General features: G+C 40.8%; 2 protein-coding genes across 7 annotated transcripts in view; both read right to left on the bottom strand.

Moving 5' to 3' along the window:
• The window catches only part of LOC110948608 (nck-associated protein 5-like), an 85,001-nt gene extending 74,263 nt beyond the window's left edge, over nt 1-10,738 (bottom strand). For 2 of the 5 annotated variants that reach the window (XM_051958542.1, XM_051958543.1), the window contains exon 1: nt 10,165-10,738. In XM_051958542.1, coding sequence (XP_051814502.1) covers nt 10,165-10,247 — 83 coding nt within the window. In that variant the 5' untranslated portion in view covers nt 10,248-10,738. The remainder of the gene's footprint in view (nt 1-10,164) is intronic. The other 3 variants (XM_051958540.1, XM_051958539.1, XM_051958541.1) reach the window with 2 other exon arrangements.
• Nucleotides 10,739-11,591: 853 nt separating this feature from the next.
• On the bottom strand, nt 11,592-23,009 carry ftcdnl1 (formiminotransferase cyclodeaminase N-terminal like 1). 2 transcript variants are annotated; one of them, XM_022209948.2, is made up of 6 exons: nt 22,064-23,009; nt 21,230-21,374; nt 20,231-20,326; nt 19,395-19,550; nt 18,548-18,736; nt 11,592-16,820 (listed from the first exon to the last, which is right to left on the bottom strand). In XM_022209948.2, exons 2-6 carry the CDS (start codon nt 21,342-21,344, stop codon nt 16,384-16,386), a joined length of 993 nt encoding a protein of 330 aa, XP_022065640.2. In that variant the 5' UTR covers nt 21,345-21,374; nt 22,064-23,009; the 3' UTR covers nt 11,592-16,383. The 2 variants fall into 2 exon arrangements, with proteins under 2 accessions (XP_022065640.2, XP_022065641.2); XM_022209949.2 differs by having other exon boundaries at nt 22,305-23,009.
• Between the last annotated feature and the right edge of the window lie 44 nt (nt 23,010-23,053).

Raw genomic sequence — 23,053 nt, 5'->3', positions numbered from 1 at the left:
TTTGAACCTAACCCCGTTCTTCAGGCTGCAGCCAGGTCCTCCTCACCCTGAGTTTATGGAAGCCTACGGACAGTGGGTGTGTAACAGTATACCGGTATTAATGATAACGGAGATGTTTTGAAAATTAAGTATTGATATCATGGTATTGACTCACATATGATAAAATACTAAATAACTACATCATCTGGCCCTCAAATGCAGTAGGTGATTTCAGTTGGCATTGTGCGGCATTCTCAGTTAATCTGGTTGCCTTTCACCCATTAGTTGGAATAGGTAAAGACCGTCCCTCCACTGCCCTACACTCAGATTTTCAGAGTGTCATTCAAAAACGAAACACACTACACAAGTTAAATATGCATTTGACGGATGATTAATTATGTCATTATCTTCTAATTGTTTGGCCACCGTAATTGTGTAGTGAAAATCCTATATACACATTTTATCTATTCTACAGCTGCAGTGAGTCCACTATGACTGGACCAAAACAAATGACTGAAAATGTATTGTATCATAAGTACACTGACAGTCATTAAAACTTTGAGACCATATTTTTCAACATAATTTTTATTTTGAAGCCCAAAACTGGATTTTCTTTATATGAATCATTTGTTTAGCATATTGGCATACAGAAACAAAAATCTAAAGTTTCAAGAATGATTTCAAAATAAAGAATTTCACAAAAGAAAACGGCACCTGCCAAACACAAAGTCACAACAGTCAATACCGAGTATGGCCTCCATTTGCTTCGATGCAGGCAGCAATCCGTCGGCGCATGCTTTGGACCAGGCTTCTGATTGTGGGTTGGGAACAGCCCATACGCCTGGCTACATCACTGCAGCTCAAACCGGCCTCCACCATACCCAGTGCCCAGAGACGTTCATGTGATAGACGCGGCATGATGCTGTTCACTGGACTAACAATGGTGGCCTTTTTTGGGCCTTTATATAGGCCTTCAAAACCCATTCACAAATTGTGCAGATACTCACTGAGTATTGCTTGGTGTGTATTTGGTTCACTTTTGCAAAGTGACCAACCCATGTGCAATGAATCATGACAAAATGACAACTCATCATTATCTCAACTACCAGGGCACTAGATCATCAGTAAATCCACAATGAATAATTACAACCCCCCTACAAGTAGAATTCTGCGTACATTTCTACCTCAAAGTTTTTATTGACTGTCAGTATAGATCTTGAAATATTTCACTGAACAGTGAACATTTAAAGAAAACACCAAAAATTTTAGAATTTAACTTTTACCATTCTGTAGCAATCAACTCATGACAATCCATCCAGTTATGTTCCAAATATTTCACTTGATTTCATTGTGGTAAACAAGAAGAAGGGAATTTCCAAGGTCAAAAAGACTTGATCCCCTGAGGACCATCACCATTAAAGATGTGCCTTCTTGGCTAGGTCTCCCTCAAACAAGAGATTTGAATCTCAAGGGATTTCCTTACTGTTGAAAAGGTTAAAAACATAAATAAATCATTTACCACATTTTCTGGTATTTTATCTGATAGTTGAAATATTTTAGTCTGGACAATGACGATGGTGACGATCCCTAAATCCCCTATTTTTAACACTGGCTCAATAATGAGTCAATACTAAGAATGTGTGCAGCACAAAAACTAAACACATATACAATATCTGGTGTAACCACATGGATGAACTGTCTTTCATCACATCTAAAATCTAAAAATACTTACAATTCATAAAATACATATTTGTAAGCTCAAATAAAATAACAATAAACCAATAATACTACGTTACAATAAATACACTAACTGCTATCAATATTATAAAGAACAACCACTAAAGCTATCACAAACACCTTATGTTTAAACTGCTTGTCACCTATGGAGAAATACTGTAATGTCCAGAAAACTTAAAGTATCTCAGCAATGGACTAACTAATTCACTGTCATGAACCCATCTAATTCAGGGCAGTATCTGAGAGGGTAAACATGGAAATTTTATGCATCCCTCTCTCTTTTCTGTCCATAAATAGTCCTTGGTTTAGATATTTTTAGCACCAAGCTATTTTTTATGCGTCCTTGAAGTTGCAATGGTTCCAACTCACTGTAATGCTGTTACCATTCTGTCGTTCTCAGTCTTTAATCTGAATCTGCAGCAAACAAAAAGCTGCAGCCTTTGATGAAGAGCTATTTATTACAGATTCTTTTTTATTTTAGCTTTTATTTATTTAGAGAATGATTCAGCTAAACAAATATGCTCAATTTCTCAGCACCACTCTGCTAAACCGTTTAATTATACCTAAGTCTATGCGTGATTGAGAAGGACAACACTAAAACAGATAGTTTAATTTGGAGATTTACCTTATCAGAGGCAAGTGTCTTGTGCAGGTCTTTCTCTCTTTTGAAAAATCACTTCGTACAGCATTTTAATCATTAACTGACAAACACAATTCTGAATATTTAATATTTGAGTAAATGAATGAATCAAGCATGTTAAGGAATTGAGTTGCACTCATCAGAAATGACACAGCAAAAATACCCAAAAAGCTTAGGGTATGTTTATATTGGGGTGGCACGGTGGTGCTGTGGTTAGCACTGCTGCGTCACAGCTTCAAGGTTGAAGGATTCAGATCTGGGCCTGAGGTCTTTCTGCATGGATTTTGCATGCTCTCTCTGTTTCTCTGATTTCCTCACACAGTCCAAAAACATGCCCAGGTTAATTGGTAACTCTAAATTGTCCATAGGTGTGAATGTGAGTGTGATTGTTTGTCTCTATGTGTGGCCCTGTGATTGGTGAGACTCACACCCTGTCCAGGGTGTCCTCTGCCTTCGCCCTAAGTCAGCTGTGCCGTTTATGACCTTACAGATGATAAAGTGGTGTACAGATAATGAATGGATGGGACATTAAGGTTGAATCAACAAAGCTCTTCACTGGAAGGACCGATAAAGGAAGCTGGTAACATTCTAGACCTTTTTTACACCTTGTGTACATGCCCAGATAGGGTTTCTATATGCTCATGATGAATGAATTAAACAGCCACTGCCAAGGTTGAGCATGTAGATCTTGAAACTACAGTTTAACAAAAATACAGATTCAGAGTTCATATGCAACAAATGTAATGAAACCAATCCCATCAATCCTGATGCAGGGAGGGATTTTCCGTATCACAATGGGTTTCCAGTTCAAACACATATGACTGAATTACTCAAATTTTTAACGTTCTGCTGTTTAGTGGAGAGAAGTTTTGCAGTTTTTGAGCAGAGCTGTAGTGAGCCGGTGGGCTCAGGTTCAGGCAAGCAGTGGAGGGGTGGGCTGAGATAAAGGCAGAGACTAATCTGCATATTCATAGACTGTGCGATATTAACGGAAGCAAAGTTGCAGAGATACATTAAGGGCATCTTTAGTCATTGTAAGCTACAGTATATATCACGGTGAGAAAAAAATCTAAATATATAATCTAATTATCAGAGATGAGATTTTAAGTGTTGAAGCGAAGAGGAACTTTAACCAGTCTTAAGTACTGGAAAGCTCAGATAAACCCTGTCACCCTGCTGACAGTGGTGTCTTCAGTGTACTAGTAAAAGGGGTATGGGGAAATGACATATTTTGTCTGCTTTTGAAGGATTTGTTGGTCAGACTTGTGTTTATCAGTTTGTTTTATAATTCATCTTATCCCAAATGGAAAAACAAACAAGTGTCATAGCACACAAATCGCACATGTTAGCTACTAACAGCATTATTTTTATTTTGGTTGTCTACCAAGTCTTGACAGTGAACCAGTATTAATCACACCAGAACCCTGAAACTTAAGCAGGTAAGTGGAATAGAGAGATTATTAATTTAATTATTGACACCTGCGTTTTTCTGACTGTGACAAAACAAGATGCCTCCTGTGTAATAGTAATGAAACAGCAGCAAAACAGCTGTTTACAACTCTTATCTTTTAGCATGTTTAAACTACAATGATGTGAGCCGTTTCATTGTTTTATTATATGCAACCAGACAAATTACTGTAAAAAAAAAAAAAAAAAAAAAAAAAATTAACTACATTATGGTTCCAAACTGAATGACTGTTATTATTTTTCCACTCAGAAGAAGCAAAATATCAAAGCAAAGTAATTGACAGGCAACACATCATCTGTTTATGAGATAGTTAACGTATTAAGCAGACATGGTACAAAATCTGCACAAGTGCTTCTGGCTAGGTGACAAACGCCTCTCCTTTTATTTAGTGTTTGGTCTTCACCTACCTTTAAGAAAATTGTTTTGAGTGTTTAGTAGATACTCAACTATAGAAGGGTGACAATTGAAGGAAAAACATGAACTCTTGACCACATATAGTGATGGTATCCAATGACTTCAATCCAGTGCCTCAAATCATGACAGGAAAATGTCTTCAATGCTGTGGGAGACATTCCCTGTCATCTTAGAAGGAAGAGTCACTGCAGATACAATACAATACAAAGTAGTTCTCCGTGATCACCTTCTTTCTATAATGAAACATGGGGCAGCAATGCCCCATCCACAGGAAATGGGAAGGAGCAACTGAATGGTTTGATGAAAGCGATATAATTCATACGCTATGGCCTTCACAGTCACCAGATCTGAGCATAGCTGAACAGCTGTAGGTGATTTTGGACCGACGTGTTAAACGGTGCTCTCCACTACCATCATCAAAACCCTAAACACCAAGTTCTTTTAAGAATGGTGTTCATCCCTCCAGCACAGTTCAAGACACGTAGAGAATCAATGCCATGGCACACTGAAGCTGCTTCGAGGACATACACACGTGGACAAAATTGTTGGTACCCCTCAGTTAAAGAAGGAAAAACCCACAATTCTCACTGAAATCACTTGAAACTCACAAAAGTAACAATAAATAAAAATTTATTGAAAATTAAAGAATCAAAAACAGCCATTACTTTTGAATTGTTGATTAACATAATTATTTAAAAAAACAAACTAATGAAACAGGCCTGGACAAAAATGATGGTACCTCTATAAAAGATTGAAAACTATTTGACCAGAGTGACATGATTAACTCAGGTGTGTCATTTAATTGACATCACAGGTGTTTCCAAACTCATAATCAGTCAGTCTGCCTATTTAAAGGGAGACAAGTAGTCACCCTGCTGTTTGGTGAAAAGGTGTGTACCACACTGAACATGGACAACAGAAAGCGAAGGAGAGAATTGTCCCAGGACATCCGAAAAAAAATTATACACAAACATCTTAAAGGTAAAGGCTATAAGACCATCTCTAAACAGCTTGAAGTTCCTGTGACAACAGTGGCTCATATTATTCAGAAGTTCAAGACCCACGGGACAGTAGCCAACCTCCCTGGACGTGGCCGCAAGAGGAAAATTGATGACAAATTGAAGAGACGGATCGTTGGAATTGTATCCAAAGAGCCCAGAGCAACCTCCAAAGAAATTAAAGGTGAACTCCAAGGCCAAGGTACATCAGTGTCAGATCGCACCATTCGTCGTTGTTTGAGCCAAAGTGGACTTCATGGGAGACGACCAAGGAGGACACCACTGCTGAAAAAAACTCATAAAAAAGCCAGACTGGAATTTGCAAAAATGCATGTTGACAAGCCACAAAGCTTCTGGGAGAATGTCCTTTGGACAGATGAGACCAAACTGGAGCTTTTTGGTAAGGCACATCAACTCTATGTTCATAGACTCAAAAACCAAGCATACGAAGAAAAGAACACTGTCCCTACGGTGAAACATGGAGGAGGCTCAGTAATGTTTTGGGGCTGCTTTGCTGCATCTGGCACAGGGTGTCTTGAAAGTGTGCAAGGTACGATGAAATCTGAAGACTATCAAGGCATTCTGGAGAGAAATGTGCTGCCTAGTGTCAGAAAGCTTGGTCTCAGTCGCAGGTCATGGGTCTTCCAACAGGACAACGATCCAAAACACACAGCCAAAAACACCCAAGAATGGCTGAGAGAAAAGCGTTGGACTATTCTAAAGTGGCCTTCTGTGAGCCCAGATCTGAATCCCATTGAACATATGTGGAAGGAGCTGAAACATGCCATTTGGAGAAGACACCCATCAAACCTGAGACAACTGGAGCTGTTTGCTCATGAGGAGTGGGCCAAAATACCTGTTGACAGCTGCAGAACGCTCATTGACAAATACAGAAATCGTTTAATTGCAGTGATTGCCTCAAAAGGTTGTGCAACAAAATATTAAGTTATGGGTACCATCATTTTTGTCCAGCCCTATTTCATTAGTTTGTTTTTTTAAATAATTATGTTAATCAACAATTCAAAAGTGATGGCTGATTTTGATTATTTAATTTTCAATAAATTTTTATTTATTGTTACTTTTGTGAGTTTCAAGTGATTTCAGTGAGAATTGTGGGTTTTTCCTTCTTTAACTGAGGGGTACCAACAATTTTGTCCACGTGTGTATGGTGGGATAATACGTACTAAGACACTTTATGTTGGCTTTTTCTTTAATCTGTCGTCTGTATGTTGCCAGTCTTAACTGAGCATTTACTGTAAATGTGGAGCAGTGGACTAAAAGAGGCAGTAACATCCATGGAATCAACGGTAAGTCTTCAGAACTACAAGTGACACCTTGGATATCACAGAGAAATTTCATTATGACAATTTCAGAAACACAGAAAACTGCAGGTAAGGACTCTACAGAGAGCATTATCCACTTCTCACCATGTTTTCCGCCAATGATAGCCTTTCCTGTCAAAACCTTCCTTTAACCTTTAGGCTACCACTGGCCCCTTTTATGTGGTTGCACAATGGCCTCATCCAGCCTCCCAATCGAATGCATTAGACTATGTGCTTCAATGCGCCAAACACGGAATAGATGTAGCAACAGACAATGGTTATCCTTTGCCCTGAGCTAATGTACATCCACTCCTGGTTAAAGGCTTTTTCTACATCGAGGTCAGGTCAGCCATGTTGCCACAATAATACTTTTCAGATGTTTCCTCCTCTTGAATTAGGCACTTGACTCCAAAGTACTGTAGCAAGCGGAGTAGCTAAGAGAGGGTAGGTGGAGCGCAAAGCTACATTGCAAAATTAACAAATCCTTATTTTCCAAACTGACTGTCAGATCAGTGAAGTAACTGCATCGGTGTGACAGCTCAGTCTGTGTGGTAATTTTTTGCCAAGAGGGACAGGGCCTAGTTGTTCATTCTCATTTAGCGGTCATACTGGCCTCAGCTCTCTTTTGAGCAACATCTTTGGTCTCTGGTCTGCTGGAGTTTTCTGATGAGTTAAGAAGCTACAGTATCATTTATTGTGCTACAATATTGACCACTGGAAGAACTGCTGTTACTACAACCTACCTGAACATACTGTAGCCAATCAAATAGCTTGTAGAACATGAACATATTGTGACGTAGAGTCAAACCCAATCAAAATGATTAAGTACAGATTTTTCATAACTACAGTTTATTTGATTGTCTGCAGACCACAGATGCTGTGTCTGACATGACAACTTACAAAAGGGGATTTTAGACCTATAAAGCCAACAAATGTGACCCGGAGTTGGGTGTAAGTTTGATGCATTCGTAGGCTGCAGTAACACAAAAGTTCTGAATATTGATGGCTCTATTTGGTGGGTATCATCTTTAAGATGGCAATCATGGTCAGATAATTGATTATAGTATTTAGCTTTGATACTCACTGGAACCTTTGAACCACAGTACACGGTGACTTCACCTGCACATATGTATATGGCATATTCAGTAAAGCATTTTGAAACGAAAACTATCTCCATCCAGATATGTGTTTTAGCACAGAAATTTTCTCTGTGCATTATAATAAACATGTAACATGGACCATTCACTGAAGTTGCATGTGCTGGAGTAAACATGGAGCAAGAGGTTGGTTATTAAAATGTAGTAAACATTACAAAGGAAGAACAGCAAACTATAGTGAAACACAAGACCAGAAATTTCCTTAAATGCACAACAGCTGCTGGCAAAGACAACAAGATCAGCAATGCCTGTAACTTATTATCCATGGTGAATTAACCGCTGGTGTCTTGTTTTTTTTTTTTCTGGAAAAAGGCCATATGACAGGAGAGTGAGCAATTGGGGAGCATTATTTAGTGACGTTAATTTAATCAGAATGCAAGTGTCTGCTTTAAAAAAGTGTCTAGTTTTGCCTTTTCAGACTACAACACATTCCATGGGGTTTCAAACTAAAACAGCATCAGCAGCTTTTACAAAAGTCTCCATTTTAGGGGTCTAAACTCAAAAGCATTTTAGATGCAAGGCATAACTGTAACAGAAATTATGCATTATAAAATGATCTGTTATTGCAAATGTAACTTAGCCTAGCCTAGCTGTGAACACAAAACTGATGTCTCGTATTAGCAGTTGATATGGCTTGGTTGTAAGTAAGCAGTTGCTTTCACAGATATCAATTAGTTACAAAGCAATTTTAGCAGTTATATGTGGGTTTATGCCCCTAATATTTACTCACTACCAGTTTTAGCTCACTACCAACTGTTAAACTATCCACTATGTTGACCATTAAGTCACGAATTGCACCTGTTTGTTGCCCATTGCAGAGATAATAGTCTACATTGGGTTTTTTTACACATTTTTCTCTAAATACAGCTGCCTGTTGTGGTCATAAACAACAAGAGAAAACAGTATTCATGTGATTCTCTGTTGGTTCAACGCTGCCATCTCCATTAGGAAATTATTGACTATATGGCACCAAAGAAAGATATGATCAAAGATCAGAGACTTATTATAGACAACCAAAACCAGATTGAAAACGGTGTGAGAGAACATTTGGCACAAAAGCACTTCAAACTTATCCAAGCAACCAGGTCTGAACACAGAATTCAAGACACTTCAACTTGTTCAGGCAAACGTAGGCATAGTGCATGTATATGGTAATACTTCACATGGTCAGACTATTCTGTGCTGTCTTACTGCGTGATCGGAATCCTAAACCAAGCCTGAACATTTCTGCGTATCGGTTGCTGCTTGGTTGTAGGTTGTTGTTGTCGTTTCCTGTAGTGGAGGAAATCTTGAAAACAGTAACATGTAGATAGCAGAGGGTGAGAACAAAGCTGCATGAATTGCAGGCTTATATCCAGAATCTTCATCCGGAGAGTCAGACTAGTATTCAATTGTGAGCATGCTGAAATACATCAGTTTGATTAACATTCCTTGTTGATATCAGAATTCATATTGAGAATTGCCAAATTTCAATCGTGTACTAACACTAATATCTGTAAATGTATCAGTGTAAGCCTGACAGGCAGCAAAGTACTGATAAGGTTATGAGTAATACATATAAAGCCAGCTTACTTTCAGCAGCTTTACAACCCACTGGGATAAAGAAATCCACTGGAATTAAAAAATACTTCTCAGGGGTTGAGGCTAATTAACAGTATCCCATAGAATCCCAACAACTAAAGCCAACGTCTTACTGTAAACATCACAAGACAAGTGTGTGATTTCTCTTGGCTGACCTGCTGACCTCTTTTCAGACCTCTGACCAAGTGTCTGATCCATGATCAAATGACACCAGCTCCTTTGTTTTATGGTAGAGGATTTGCTCATCCCTGACGTTCCTCTCAACTCAGCAACAAAGAAGCTGAATAAAGCGAGATTAAACTGAACTCTACTGACCTGAAGGAGGAGAGGTTGCCTGGGTTTTTAATCTGACTTCATGAAAATCGGTTCAGTTGACATCCTATTCAATAAAAACCATTTGGTCTCTCCCAGTAAGAAGAACAAATAGCTTTGTGCCATGTCCATCACTCTCTCTAAGCAGAAGGAAGCCAAATGCTCTCAGAACCCAAAAGGACTTTAAAATATTTATCCAGGTCGTCTCTGCCTGTGCCATCCTAGCCTACTTTCCCTGCTACTTTGGGGGAAGCACATTTACTTGTTGCTCAAAATGATATCTCCCCGTGCATACATTATACATGCAGCCATTCTGCGTAGTGCATGCACACAATATGGCATTCAGCTCATACCACAGTGATGCTATGGATCTGTTTAAAGCTCCTGAAAAGGAAATCCCACGTATTTTTGAAGGAGCAGGCGCATGTGTGAGGAACAGAAAGTGGATTTGCAGAGCTGTAGTGATCCGCAGAGCATTTGCAAACACACTGGTACACGCATACAAAGGCCATGAGCTTGACATTAGAGCGTGCGGGTCAGATGCGGGCATCCTTACCGTGCCAGGCGCTGTGCGTAACCACGGAGACAGATGTCAGCAGAGGCAGCGGGCTGAGCGGGGTCCGCCGGCCTCAAGAGCATCCCTCGTCCGCATCACAGCAACACACCGCCCGAGGAGCAGCGCACAGCGAAGAGCCGCGACTCCACAATCTGGGTCAGAGCCGCCGGAGCCATCCTGAGGAGGAAGGTAGCCGCTGAGGGACGCAGACGTCACAGGCTCACATGGATCCTAACATCCAACAACAGGCGCATCCTCCGTCTGCGATCAATTCCGCCGAGACTCAGAGGGGGGACGAATCCATGAGGTTCTCACATCCACACACGACCACGGCTTCTCTGCGACGACAATATAACCTTGTCTGCAGCAAACAGCACGCCTCAGTGAAAGACTGTCTGCATCAGTCCTCCTCTGCCTAATTCACTGCTTCATCGCTCTATTTCTGTCTTTCTCTGATGCTCACCCATATTTCCACTTCACCGCTCCCTCTCTCTCTGATTCTCAGCTGTGTCTCAGTGCTGTGCTCAGCCTGTGCCCAGAGGATGTTGAACATGTGTTCAGGGTGGGGGTGGGGGACTGCTGACTTCATAGGTGGCACGCTTACTTCTCCCACTGATAGGTTAGGGAGGATGGCACTGTGCGCAGCAGCAGCAGCAGCAGCGTCTAACTGGCAGTTGTTGAAAGATAAAATCTGCTTGGCCTCCCCTTTCTTTCTTGTAAATGGTTCCTATTTTGGAATCAAACACACCAGCAGTCATGGATGATGTTGTTGGCTGTGATTAACCATCACACTGCATTTGATTGGTGGGAATCTGTGTTGTGGGGAAATAAATAAGAGGAGGATGCAAATTCAAAGTGTGGTGTGATTAAATCAGTCACTAAACAGCCCTGCAGGACTGCCAGAGGATGAAAACAAACCCTACTGGTTCAGAAATAATACAAAGCATAAGAGCGCTCTTGTTCCTCTTTAAGACTACTGCTTCTTTCTAGAGAAACAAGAGACACATTTCTCTACATTGTACCACTAGAGCAGAGGGGAAAAGGAAGATGTGGGAGGCAGAGCATGTGGATTGTAAAAAAAATAAAAATGGAGAAACAGTGAAAGGAGGGAGGAAGGGAGAGGGAGGAGGGAGAACAGAGGGCAGCAAGGAAGGGAAAGAAAGAGAGGGAGAGAGAGAACAGAGAGCTTTGGAATATTTATAGAAGGCTGGAGACTGATATAAAGAAATAAGCTCCTCTATTTCTGTGCTGTGACACACGACCGAGTCTCCGATGATATGCTGTCAGGCTAAGTCATATCAAAGGCGTCCTATGGTGCTTCTGCAGCAAGGATGCACATAAACTGCAGCAGCGGCCGCATGCAGGCAGACATTATTTCAGGCAGATTACACACAAATGCACACACAGGAAAAAAAAAAAGACTGAGCTCAAGCTTCAGTGGCAAAGTGCCTCTTTAATGTGTTCAGTGATGAGCAGGAGGAAGTGCACTTAATTAAGGAAAATGACAGTCGTGTGACCATCACAAGAGACTGAGTCACACAACCAGTGATTTTATAAGGGGGGGGGGCGGAGGAGATAAAGATAAAAAGGGGGATTTTTTTTTGGAAAACATGAAAATCACTAGTTTTATTTATAGTCCTTGTTTTTCTGGGAAGTGGGGTCTGGCAAAATGAAAATGTTTTCACTGTTAGCGGAGTGAAAATTAGTCAAGTCAGAATGGATTTTATATGCTAGATGTGATTTCTCTTGCAAATTTAAAAACGTGTGTGCCTCTCTCTGTGTGTCTGTGTGTGTGTGTGGACCAGGATACCTCTGGGCTTATGCTGTGACCTAGATTAGGCCTTGATGCTCCCAAGCCTGGCAAGCTGAGTGCATGCGTGTGCGTGTGTCATCCATAGAGTAAATGCGTATGCATGCGTGCCTAGATGCGCAAGAGAGAAAAAGACAGCGGAGAGAAAGAGTGTGTGTGTGTGTGTGTGTGGAGGGGAGGAGAGAGTTGTGTACACCACATGAAATGAGGCTGCGCGGCTGCGTTACTTGTGTGTTTAAGAGCCTCAGCTGGATGGCATACAAAGAGGTGAATGTTCACGCAGTAACGGAGCTTATCCAAAGAAGTGAACATGCGTTGATGGAAACTGCACAGCTCCAGCCTCAAAGTGAGACCTTACATAACGTCACATGCAGAAATATGAAAAATGGCACAATATAATGAAAGGACAATAAGTACAGACACTCATCCTGAAGGATACCAATTTCACCGGACGATTCTGAGAATCACGCTACCTCAGTTAGAGCGTAAAGCTTAACAGATTAGCACCCACTATGGATGTAGATTAAATTGTTATTAGCTCTAAAACTCCCTTTACATATGGCATAAAATTAAATATCAGCTTATAATGTGTTTTTGGATTACTCTGATCCCTTCGTTATACACATCTATACAGTCCAGGTCATGATAACCTAATGACTCAAATCTATACCGTCTTACTCCATCAATGTGCTGCTATTCATGCTGGCCTTATGTAAGAAATGAGTGGAATCATCTCGCCCCAGTTAATTCTTGACCCGTCCCCTGGCCAAACTGGCCTCCATAAATGGTTAATCCTGTGAATTAAGGATTACACTGTGTATAGAACTTACAAGAAAACATAGGGAACTAAATGTTAAACAGCTATAAAAAAAAATGGCGCGTTGTGACATGTTCATCGAAACACTGCCAAGGCGCTGGATGTTTCTCTGAGAATCAGCCCATTTGCTGTGATAAAAATAGCTGCTTCTCATACACATGGTGACTCTCCCACAGAGTGATGCTTGGTAAGGCTGATGGTGGAAAACGATGGGAAAAGACTCATGAGCAGAGACTCATCAGTAAACACAAGTGTCCCATTTGCTCCAAACAGGAAGTCACACACACATGCATGCATAAGGAAAGCGCCGTCTCAAGCTCCACTCTAGAGGACAATATGTTGTGATTTGTGGCTCTGCACTTGGGTGGCTACAGAAGAAACTTAGAATTCATAACACCAAAGCTCTCTTACTGCATGTGTGGCACTAGGGAGGCGCTGTGCAGGCAGGTGTGTTATACTGGATGTGGAAATATTTACAACAGTTTAACTGGATCTGTCCTCATGAACAGAATACCAAGGGAAATATTTAGTTGATAAATGATTTATTTAATGTATTATTTTCAATAAAGAAAAAAATAATTGCAATCATTCATCAGAAATTCAAATGAAAGGTGTTTTTTAGAATTACTTTTGTATTAACTTAATATTAGCTGTTGAAGAGGAGATGTTAGGAAATATGGCATGAACAATACAATTAAACCGTACAATGTTAGATTCCAGGGACTGAGAACGTTCCCAATGCTGTTAACAATGGGAACATAAAGGGCAATTAATGCTTTCTGCGTGCACTTCTGCAAAAGTACAAGATGTAAATTTCGTCATTCACCAAAGTTGGCAAGGGTCCATGGACCTCTATGCAGACGTTTGTGTGGACAGACTTCACAAAAAACAAATGGTGCTGAAAACAAATGCTTGCTATGAGGATAGGATGCACAAGACAATTCTTTGTCATCATAAAACTCAAAGTCGGAAACATTCAGAAACATCCACAGAAGCCCCTCGTGTTTTTCTGTTTGGCATGTATAGCAGACCAACAAAAAACAGTGTTTTAGTATGAATGGAACCATGTGCCCATCCATCTGCACACATGGATGCAGCAAACATTAATTGACCTTTATTCGAAAACATTTAAAAACTAAACTAAGCCAACCTTCTTTGTTAACAAGCTTATTGTTCCACATGATCATACAGTGAATGTGGACTGGAACTTGGGTTTGGAGAATGTTGTTTGTTACTCCGCCAAGAAACGCAGCAGGGTTATGTGACAACCAGCATTGGTTTGTCTGTCTGTCTGTTAGCAACGTTGCTCAAAAACCATGTATATCATGGCAGTCTTGATTTGATTTCTAGGACTACGCCATTTTCTATGATGAAATCACTGAAGCACATGTATTTTTGTCACAAAAACAGCCATGCATTTATAGCTTCATAAATGCCTTATAGATCTTCTGGAAATATGACTAAATCTGCTGAGTCAAAAATATACATAAAGCAACTTGAATTATCAGTTACGGTGACATAAAAACCTATGTCATTCAAAGTTTCTTTGTGCCACGATTTCTGAACTTCTTGTGAGTGATGACAATTGACTGCAGCTCCTAACTTCTCTGAGACAATTTAATTAGGTCCAATTTGATACACTTCTTAGGCTCTGCCATGATCACTACACTTGCTCAGCAAAGATTTGAAAAAGCAAATCAATGACTTTAACAAGTCAGGAAAGTCACTTGGAGTAACTGTAATGTGGCTACAGATCCCACAATCAACTGTGCAAACCATTGTTTGTCAGTATTAATGCATAGTACAGTTGTGTCACTGAAATGATCAGGAAGAAAACACAAACTATCACCTGCTGCTGAGAGACAATTGGTCCGGATGGCCAAGAGTCAATCAAGAATCACCAAAAAGCAGGTCTGCAATGAATTAGAAGCTGCTGGAACAAAGGTGTCAGTGCCCACAGTTTAGTGTGTTTTACATCACCATGGGCTAAGAAGCTGCCATGCAAGAAGCAAGACTTTCCTTTAGAAATGGCTCCTCCTTGCCTGAGGTTTGCTGCTGATTATACTGACAATTTTTGCTTCACCTGTGGTCAGGTGAAGCAAAAATGAAGCTATTTGGCCACAATGACCAGAAATATGTTTAGAGGACAGAAGGTGATGCCTTTAATTGAAACAACACCAAATATATCCTCAAACAAGGAGGTGGTGGTATTATGCTCTGGGGCTGTTTTGCTGTCAGTGGAACTGGTGCTTTACACAATGTCAGTGGAATAATGAAGGACTACCTCCACATTCTTAAGGAAAACAAGATCATGAGACCAAAGGTTGGTTCTCAGATGTGACTAGGTTTTCCAACAAGACAATGACTCCAAACACACATCAAAAGTGGTAAAGAGATGTTTAAATCAGACTAGAATAAGGTTTTAGACTGGCCTCCCTAATGTCTGAACTTAAACCCTATCAAGAACCTGTGCACTGTGATGAAGAAAAGAAGTCTGTGTCAGAAGGCCAATAAATTTAGCTTAACTGTACCAATTCTGCCAAGAGGAGTGGTCAAAATGCAAGCAGAAACTTGTGGACAGAAAACAAAAGTGCTTCATTGAGGTAAAAATGACCAAAAGTGTTCAAATTTTTGTATTGACGTATGTGTATTTTTTTACCAAGCAGATTTGATCATATTTCCAGAAGACCAATATTAAATCTGTGAAAGAAGCAAAATAATGGCTGGTTTTTGAAACAAAGATGCATGAGCTTCAGTGAATCTATCATAAAAAATGGGCTTTGTAGGAGTCATTAGAAACTCAAGACAGCCATGAAACACATGGTCGTTACATGTGTATGTAAACTTTTGTTCACAATTGCATATATACAGTCTATGGCTCAAATATATGCTATAGCCATTAGCATGCCTAGCAAACTGGCTAGTAACATTATTTCCAAAACCAGAATACGTACAGCATCTGACAAAATACTTTATGAGATTACTCCACCCCTACAATAAGAACATGTTTTAATTTCTTAATTACTGTATAATCCTAATACTAGAAACCTACTCTGTAACACCAGAGCAATGCTGCGCCCTTATTCTCATGTTTTCTACATGGAATATCAATTGCTGAGGATGACTGAATTCTGGATGGAACATAGGCTACAGCTTTTGCCTCAATAGCATCGTAACAACATAATATATGAGTCATTGTATGCACATCTAAAACTCTTTGCCAGGATTTTTTGAAAGGACTATCTGGTAGCACGAAGTAATTAGTTGGAAATGGAGTTTACAACCAGCTTACAGTCCGCAATGATTTGTGAAATTTACTAGTGACAGTTATCGAAACCTGAGGAACTCACTTTTGCTTTCTACTGTGTAAACATGAAGACTAACTAATTCAAGCTTTACTATGAAGTTTGAATAGCAGATCTGCCTCTGTTGTACAGTCCATTTGTGTAGTGTTAGAATGGACAGGTTGACACTGATACAAAGGGGCTTCATAACCAGCCACTTCTGGAGGTCACTGAAGAAGAGATTGTGTACTTATATTTAATGTCTCACAGGTTTTGGGGACAAGTCTTTTTTTTTTTTTTTTTTTTTTTTACATCCGAATTCTGCGTTGTTCTTTCCAGAACTCTGCAATCCCTTGAGACAGCGCAAGCTCTGCTAAGCCCCTGCACTCACGGGGGGTGAACCCCACCAGAGCGGTGCCCTTCGTGCCGACCCCCTGCCTCCCTGCCAGCTCAGCGACCCTCTCTGTGATGAGGGAGGCTGGAGCGTGACAGTATGGCTGACCATCAATACTGAAAGACGGCCACGGTCCACCTGAGGTCAGGTGACTGGGCGGGTTTCCCTTCACACTTTCCACATTACAAGCAATTTCCACAGCACCCTCATGTGGCAAAGCCAAAACCTGCACACCAGGCAGGCCCCCTGCAGTCGACTCCCTGATGGCGGTGGCGATGCTGCGGCCCATAGCAATGTCTTGGGTGTCAATAGTTACGTTGCAGTTCATGACGTACGGACTGGCCCCAACACCTGCAAGGAAGCAGACAAATCAGAACCAAAGGAACACTTAAAACTTGTTGTTACACATTCTTGCTTTGACTAACAGTTTTAGGAATAGCATTTTATACCAGATTAGTGGTGACTGCCATGTTTTTTTTTTTGAAAGTTAAAGACACTTAATGCACTAAGCACACACAACAGACACAGACCTTTTAAGTCACATGTAATATTTACTTTAAACGGTGGAGGTCACAGTAAACTTCTTGTTAGCATCAGCAGTGAACTGATCTGTCCTGTGCTATTTGACAACCCAGTAAACTGTGAAAATACTTCACCTACAGGTCATATCAAGCACAGCTAAAAACAGTGGTTATCCTGTTGTTACTGATAGATTTATAACTGTTAAGTTCAAAGAAGGTTACCTGCAGCTACCAGGATACAGGATGTAGCCTTCTGCTGCATGTTAGTGAGCAAAACACATTTCACAGAAGGGATGGCCAAACTTCATAATGCTTTCTTCGTGCAGATAGGACCCACTATGTTGCACCTGGACCATAAGAAGAGCTGCCCATCTTTTAAATTATAATGCACTGAAATCTTTTAGCTTAAATGAAGTGTTTGCACAAAAGTCTTAAGCACTGAACTATGCGAATATGCTTTCTGTGAATGGACGAGCACAGATGTTTATACTTTCAACAACACTGCCTTAATTGTGCAATTGTTCATCCTATTGAATTTCCTCCATTGCTGCTGTGTCATATGCACCTAACAAGTGGGGTGTTTCTGCAAATGCTGTATTTTGGGTGATATTTCTGACCTGTGTGTCCCTTTTTAATGGATCAAACCCAAAAAAGAGACCGCTTAACAGAGAGTACAGACAGGAGAAAAGATGTGAGCTGTAAATTATTAATCCATCATCTATACACCATTTAATCCTCATTAGGGTCGCAGGGGGCTGGAGTCTATCCCAGCTGACTTAGGGTGAAGGCAGGGGACAGCCTGGATAGGTAACAGTCTATCACAGGGCTACATATAGAGACAACAATTACACTCACATTCACATCTACGAACAATTTAGAATTAGTTTGTTTCTTTAAAAGGTTATACAGAAATTTGCAGGTTGCTTGTACTTAATTTTTCTATATAAGAAATACTTGTAGGTGTAGTAGATCTAAGCAGTTTGAATTTAGAAAGGTGGTCTTTTTTGAAAATACCTGGTATTTCATTATTTTTCATCATGGTGAAGTATTATATCTTCAGATTGTCAGAATACTGATTCCACATGCTTTCTAACACTGGAGCCGCTTTCAGGCCTGGATGTGTTTTGCGCAGGTGAAGACAATTTTATCAAATAATGTGGCTTTATTTTAGACCACAGGATTATATAGCTGGAGAAATTATGGAAAAACAATCTGCTTTTAGCCCATTTTCAGCAGCAGCCTCTGGTACTAGTGTTACAGGAGCAAAATCAAATCTTAATGTTATTGTAAAGCATGTATATACTTTTTTTTTCATAAATCTTGCGTAAGGCTTTTACCCTACGCACTAAATCACTGGGGCTGCTGATCTGCAAGTTGCTCTTTAAAACAGAGGAGGGAGACGGCCTGTGGTCAGCCTACCAAACAAACACAGAGACAAAGTCACCTGCATTGTATAATTCTGCCTAAAGGACCCTAACCTTATTTTCAGGCTTAAACAATTAGGAACTTGTCTAGAACATAAAACGTAGCTCACTCTCTGTGCCAGCTCTGGCTCACCTGTGAGGCCGAATCGTTTTTGTGGCTGTGGGCCCACGTCGGGCCTAATGTCCTGCAGGTCTGGCGTCTTCTTGAACCAGCCCATCTCCTTCCTCCTCTGTGCCAGTCCCCGCTGCAGGGGGGAGTCTGCCCAGCCGAACAGGAAGGCACTGGTGCCCGGGACCCTCTCTGTCAGTCCGTGAGCCACAGCTGAGCCCGAGCAAGAGCAGAGACGTGTTACAGCTGCACTCCATCACATGCACACCGTTTCGGTAACACGAGAGCGATAAGAGCGTGACAGACAAAACACACCAGAGGGGACGCAATTCAGACGGCAAAATATAATCACGTGGACCGCCTATTACATGCATGCATAAATAGACTGCTTGTTGGCGAATTTGCCAGTCACCATTCTGCAATCACACTACGCAGATTAGCATATCGGGCGCACACTTCAGGCATGAGGCCGCATGCCGAGTTACTGCTCATTATCAGCAAGACACATGGCTGCTAAGTCAGCTGGGAAAATGTGATTGTAATCAAAAGCATAAAAAAACGAAAGGAGACGTCACATCATCAGCTAAGAGAAGACACTATGGATGAGCTCATTACACTATCCAGGTATGTACATATACAGTAATGTCAGCTACAGATGCTTAAATCACATCTGATGCATGGTTCTATATGCACACACCGGATTTTAGTTTTATCTATGCTGAGTGATGTTTAAATTCATCTGTGCTAAAAGCAGATAGTGCACAGAATACTAATCAAGAGACAGAAGTTGCCGTCACCTGAAAGCCAATGAAGAGAGACACTCAGGAACATGTTTGGAATTGCAGTCACATGCACATAAATGACATCTCACCCCGAGCCTCTTTAGCACAGTCCTCCACTCCCACCTCATCCCCCAAGGGGTAGATGGGTATGAGGTCGACGGCACCCATACATGGGTGTACCCCCATGTGAGCGCGCATGTCGATCAGGCCACACGCTTTCTCGCAGGCAGACAGAACCACCTCCCCTGGAATCCATCAACAATGACATCAAACATACTGTGACAGTGAAGCGCCGATATGCTGCAGGGAAACACTGGATTAAAGAAGGTATACGTGTACGAGGCAGATCTGCAAACCTCGACAGCTCCGTTTTCATTGTCAGAGGCTCGTGTTTCAGACAAGCATTTACTAAGATAAACTTTTCACTGTGATCTTTGCCAGAAAAATGGTCTTTCAAAAATTTTTTGTGTTTAAATCCCTGACAAAGCTTATTAAAGGATTTTTTCCCCTCTCAGAGGATTGCAGAGCCGTGGACAGGGACTGAATCCCTCCTGTAGCAGTGTAGCAGCACTAGTACAGCTCTGTGCGCCTCTCAGGAGAATGGATTTTAAAATGGTACATCCAAATGAGCTTTGAGCAACGGTGGAACGTCAGTACATCTTATCTAGTACTGTACCCAAGGGCTTTTTGGAGGTAAAATAATGTTCATGGGATCGAACTTCCATCAAAAAAACAGAGTATTGAGAAAAAGTCTAAACATGCTGCTGACACACTGATGCTTATGTGAGATATATCTTCTGGCAGGACTTATACTTGTAATGGGGTATTTTTAAATTGCTTTACTGGTATTTTCACTCAAGTAAAGAACCTGAATACTTCTTCCACCTATGGGTTTTACCAAAAAACACAAGGATTAGATACTTACTGATTGAGTTGATAGAAGCCACAATAGTGATGACAGAGCGGTTGTAGTCATGGTCATTAAAGATGTTCAGCACTGTGGTGCCCTCACGTCTAACACCTGATGTATAATAATCACAAAGAGGTTAAATAAGCATCTGATTTGACTTGCTGTTTCAGAAGTGTAGCCTGAGCTCATGGCAGTAGCAGCATTGTGGGTAAATCTAGTGCCAACACAGAGGAAATAATGACAGTGTGAGTGCTTCCAGTGGTTTCTAGAGGTGCACGATGATATTGGTACATTAAAATGAAATATTAGCCCAAAACGACTCAATGCCATACCCCTGGTCCAAGAATGCACATGTGGAAAAAGGTTACACTTATTTATTTGTGTTGCAAACTGAAAAATGAATCAAATTCACCCTGGCTGATGTCAAGACTTTCCCTGAGAAAGCATCATCCAAGCCTTCTAAAGCAGGATGAAGGCAAGAACCTAGTGTGAAAATGTTACATGGTAGCTTGTTATCATGCAAGCTGAAGCAGCTTTTGTATTTTGCGCAGTGAATATGCACATAAGAAACTTGCTGGTGAAGATCACAGCAGGAGTTCACATAATAATATGATAATTTCCCCATAGGAGAAGCGCAATGTTCTCTGCAATTAGGTGGAAAAATATGTGCATATATTGGAATCAGCCAATATGAGTCGGGGGGAACAAATCTGCATGAAGGACATCAGCAAAAATCCAATACTGTACATCCCTAGTGATTCCAGAGGTAAAGAGTAAGCACATATGGTAGATCTGTCTGCAAACTGAGGTTGCAGTTGCAGAGTAAACTATAGCGTAGCTTGGGAAAAATTAGCTCAATTATGAACAAAATCTTCGTTAGCATTCAGTGTCTACAGATTTATTTCAAATCTAAGCAAAACATCCTAAACACGTGTGAGTGTGTACGTTTCACAGCTACATTAAGAAACTACATCATTCCACTGTTTGAATTTACATTCAGAACAGCCAACTTGCCTTCAGTGCTGTACAGTGCTGCCTTGGCCACAGTCTCCACCAGGTCCTTCCTGCGGGCCTCAGAAACATTCAGGAGACACGCCACCAGTTGTCTGCCCAAAGAGCCTGAGGACATGTTTCTGCAGCAGCAGCAAGACTGAGGAGTCTGAAAAGATCAAAATGACGAAGCGCACTGAGCAGATTGAGAATGAAGTGACAGAACTGTAGGCATGATGGAGACATATGAAAAGCGGAATTTATAAACAACAAAACAGGGTCAATAATTTTGAGATTTTGCTCCTGTAAGGCTTCCTTGGTCTGGGGCGACCTGTAGCTTTTGGTGACCAATGAGACAGATATTCCTGCAAACCAAAATGAGTGTCAGCTTGTGTCTTGATAAATCTTCCCCACTTGTGCTACTATTACAGATTTAACATTTTCCAATATCTCATGCCATGTGTATCACTCTACAGTACAAATCACTACTTTTTCCATTTTCTTGGTGTTGCACATTCACATTGAAGTTCATCAGTGTGAGCAGCAGTGCAAATAATTTAAGAATTTTAGCTATTGGATAACAAGCACTGTGGCCTTTACCTGAAAGTATAGCTACTGTGAACAGTTAATGTCACTTCAAAGTGAAGAGTTGCCTTTAATAATGCTAGAATTTAAAAAAAAAATGCCTCGAATTGGTGGTGCTGCACTTGATCATGTCAACAGCACATCTGCTTTTGTCTTGCAGCCAAAATGGACCATAAAGACAGGATACTTCTGCAGAATACACAGTCTCTGAAATGACCTCCAATTAATACAAACAAGTGCAGTCTGTGAGATATCTTTTCGAGTCCTTGTTACCTCTGAACAGATGAAGGGAGTCTTCTCACGTCCACACTGAATATGACAGGTAATATTTCAGGTGTTTATATGAATATAAAGTTTTCCAGATAATTATTTAGCTGGGTGTTGCTCCATATGTGTGAGCCTGTTCAGTTAGAGAACAGGTTCAAAGTGCAGCCTGGTCTGAACTAACACACTAGGTTCATCTGAGCCATGCTGATTAGCAACAGTGCTAGTAGCTGACAGACCAGTGGCGTACCTGTGTTAAAGTGAATGATCTCACGTGTGCACAGTTTTCTCTGCTGTTGTAAACCACGAGACCACGATGGGGGGGGAACACAATTCACTGATTTCTGCACGTAAACACGTCACAAACATGGGTGCAGTCACATCTGTGCAGCAGTTGTTAACCCACGGACGTCCAGATAACAGACACTAAACGAAAACATACAAATACATATGTTTTCCAGACTGCCAGTGCCTGGGGAACACGTACATACTGGTGTTATGCTAAAGTTTGGAGAGCTCAATGCAAGATAATTAACTCCTGTTTCCATCCTGCGGACATTCCCATCGTTTTTGAATCAGGCTGAATGTTTTTTTCCCCTTCATTTATAGTGCATCTTATAGGAAGAGCTGCATGGATACACGGCGTGTTTTGTGAATATGATTTGGCTGTTGCCTGTGTTTGCGTTCTGCATACATTTAGTAATTTTCATTACATACATTACATGGCATCATATATCTGTTTTCTGAGGATTACAGCCTGTTCACCCATGCATTTATTTCTTGTTTTCGCTTTATATGTATAACGATCTGGAATATAGATAATAGCTGATATTTTCCTTGGCCTAATTCTTGGATGTGGTCTTTACTGTGTTATTTTTAAGTACATACTGTTGACCAACTCGTGGAAAACGTCAGGACATGGGAGTGAATCATCTTGTCCATGCTCGCCTATCTCTGGAAGAGGGTAAAGCAGACATGCGCAGAACGGCTACTGTTCGC

Source organism: Acanthochromis polyacanthus, chromosome 14 (genome assembly GCF_021347895.1).
Source record: "Acanthochromis polyacanthus isolate Apoly-LR-REF ecotype Palm Island chromosome 14, KAUST_Apoly_ChrSc, whole genome shotgun sequence".
In the NCBI taxonomy this organism is placed as follows: domain Eukaryota; kingdom Metazoa; phylum Chordata; class Actinopteri; family Pomacentridae; genus Acanthochromis; species Acanthochromis polyacanthus.
This window is presented reverse-complemented; position numbering and strand designations above follow the sequence as displayed.